This window comes from Triticum urartu, chromosome 7A, assembly GCF_056163025.1.
Source record: "Triticum urartu cultivar PI428250 chromosome 7A, HENAU_Tu73, whole genome shotgun sequence".
In the NCBI taxonomy this organism is placed as follows: domain Eukaryota; kingdom Viridiplantae; phylum Streptophyta; class Magnoliopsida; order Poales; family Poaceae; genus Triticum; species Triticum urartu.
Window position 1 is genome coordinate 475,756,112 of NC_141879.1, and position 2,949 is coordinate 475,759,060.

The 2,949-nt window shown below is 47.9% G+C and overlaps 1 protein-coding gene across 1 annotated transcript; it reads right to left on the minus strand.

The window, feature by feature from the left end:
* Positions 1–1,114: 1,114 nt before the first annotated feature.
* On the minus strand, positions 1,115–1,860 carry LOC147960027 (uncharacterized). Its single transcript, XM_087533097.1, has 2 exons — positions 1,842–1,860; positions 1,115–1,758 (listed from the first exon to the last, which is right to left on the minus strand). The coding sequence occupies exons 1-2, from the start codon at positions 1,858–1,860 to the stop codon at positions 1,115–1,117; spliced, it is 663 nt and encodes a 220-aa protein (XP_087389223.1).
* Between the last annotated feature and the right edge of the window lie 1,089 nt (positions 1,861–2,949).

Here is a 2,949-nt window from a genome sequence, read left to right on the forward strand (position 1 = left end):
AATCTGAACAACGGGTCATACTACCTTATCGACATTCGGGAGCATAAAGACTCACGTAAGTCGGAGGACGAGACCCGTCGGCCGTGGAATATCGCTCATCTTCGGCCTTATTATACTTGAGCCATCGGCTCTAATGTGTATATACTTATACTATGTATATTACATAAAGCAATAAAGCAGGACCTCTGTCCTTTTTTCCACTCCCAAAAAAGGTTTATGTGTTTTCTTTGTCAGGTGGTGGAGATAACCAAGGAGAAGCGGATCATATCTGAATCCGGCTTTCCTTTGGTCCGGCTTATGATCATATCTGAATCTAGCCGTGATCACTTGGGGGCTTCCTGTTCAAACATAGGTCATATTCGAACCAAAGAGAACATAGCTGTCGATACCCACTTGATCGGCATACTGCCAAACCCACTTGGGGGCTTCTTGATCATATTTGAAACATAGCTTAACCCCTTTGGGTCTGACGTGGATCGTATTCGAATCAGCGTCATTAAACAACTCTTATGGTCACTTGGGGGCTTCCTGTTCAAACATAGGTCGTATTCGAACCAAAGAGAACATAGCTGTCGATACCCACTTGATCGGCATCGCCACAGCCACTGGGGGCTAACAGATCGTATCCGAATCTTAGCTCAACCCCTTTGGAACGGTTCACTAATCGTATTTGAATCAGAAACCCTTGAATTTTGTTCATCATATTTTACAAGTATCAACATTGGATATCTTGCGACCCTCTTGGAAATACAATGGAATACATTGCAATCCTCCAGGATTAATATTAGTTACATCAGGTTGTTAAGTACCAGGTGAACTTTTATGTGCCAATTTTCAGGAGTTAAACTTACCCTCAGGGGTTGGCTTATATAAGCCGGAAAAGCAGTCGTAAGCATCACAGGGCAATGCAAGACATTTCTGCAAAGGACATAACAGATTCATATAAACTACAAAGTGCATAGTGACGGCGGCTCATGCAAGTATTAAGGGCCATAAGCGTGCGCAAAGGCATAGAAAAACTCAAAGTATTTTCTACTCTGTTACAAGACTCCCCGAGTCTGAATGATGCGGCATTGTTTTTCTACAACAACATAAGCAGGTGGCGCCTGGCAATCTACTCTTGGGGTTGACTTGAAGCTTCCGGGTTATCCTTCTCCGCCTCTCCGCCAGCTGCTTTGTCCTGGAAGGATGATGAGGCCCAGTCAATGCCACTCAAGGCCTCAAACTCAGCTTCATCATCTATTAAACCAGCTGGGTCGACTTCAGGGGCAAAGGTGTGCTTACGGATTGGAGGGATCAAGCTGACATCGTCATAATGCGGCGTGGGGATTCTCCGATTCTCCTTGTCATAGCCCGGCTGACACTTGGTGAGGTCAGTGTCATTTCCAATTTGAGTGGCCACAGGGCGTATATCCCTCACGCAGGAGGTGAAATCCTTTTCATCAAATGGAGTGCCATCCTCCTTTAAACTTGGATACCCAAGAGCAATGTCGGCCGGGTCTAGCTCTGGTAACCAGGCTTTGGCCCGACTCAAAGCGGCTATTGCTCCGGCTCTTGCTTGGGCCCGTCTCAACTCTTGAATCCGCTGAGGAAGTACAGCAAGCCGTTGTAACACATCTTGCAAGAGGTAGGGCACATCATTTGATAAGGCTACAACGGCCAAGGCACATTGTGACCCGATGTACAGTTGCTCTACTAGAGTATACACCGCCTTCAATTTGATCAGCATATTCTGCTTGAGGTTTGTGCTCCTGGGGCCTGTATTGGTAAGTATAGGATAAACCTCAGGTAACAATTGAAGGAATATTTACAATATTTAATGCTTGCTTAAGATAACTTACCAAAGATCACCGAGACCATCCGAGATATCGGACGTTGTAAGCCGGTCAGTTCGGCTATTGCGTTTGCCAGCGACGCCTCTGCTGTCTCGGCCTGGGTCACCAGTCCGGCCTTTTCGTCAGTCCAAATTTTCTTCTCCGACTCAAAATTTTTCTTCAGCTTCTCTTGTTCAGAGACGCTGAATTCAAATTTGGAGTTGGACTTTTGAATTTCAATCTCCTGGGCTGCCAGGTGGTTCTTCAGGTCAGCAATCTCCGATTCAAATTGACTTATGGTGGCCTGCATTGCACCGGATAGTAGTCAAGATTACGGTAAATAATATTAAGTCCCAAGCACTTTGCAAGCAAAGATACTTGACACATCGGGGCTAATGTATGCCGAAGCTTTCTAAATTATTAAGCCGGTCCTGGATTGTCGGATTTCGGGTTCCGGCAGACCCTTGAGGTTCGAACACTGGGGTGTGCGCAGAGATTTCGCCTTCTGCCTACCTGCGCCCCTTCGCCTTGCTAAGATCTAAGCTCTGGAAAGAACAGCACAAGAGACACAGGGTTTATACTGGTTCGGGCCACCGTTGTGGTGTAATACCCTACTCCAGTGTGTGGTGTGGTGGATTGCCTCTTGGGCTGATGATGATGAGCAATACATGGAAGAACAGCCTCGCGAGGGACTGTTCTTGGCTGGGGCGATGAACTGCTGGGAGGAGTTCAATCACCCTTCTCTCTCTCTCTCTTCTCGATTCTCTCTCCGATTTCCATCCCCCTACCCTATGGGTGGCTAGTCCTATTTATAGGCAAAGGCCCTGGGCCTCTTCCCAAATATTGAGCGGGAAGGGTGCCAACAATTGGCCATTTTGGAGGGGAACATTTGGTACACTTATCCTGACTAAAGTTGGTCCTCGCCTGCTAAAGACTCTGGTGGTGACGCTGGCTTGGGCTCCACAATGACTTCCTCCCTGCCGTTGGACCGGTCTTGGTCTCGTTGCACCGAAACGGGTGCCTTTGCTTGATGCTCTCGCCTGCGCTTGCTCCCTTTGCACCAAAGAGTAAAGGAGGACACTGCGCGGCTGACGCCCGCCTGGCACCCTTGGTCGTCATGGCTTGCGTCACGGGC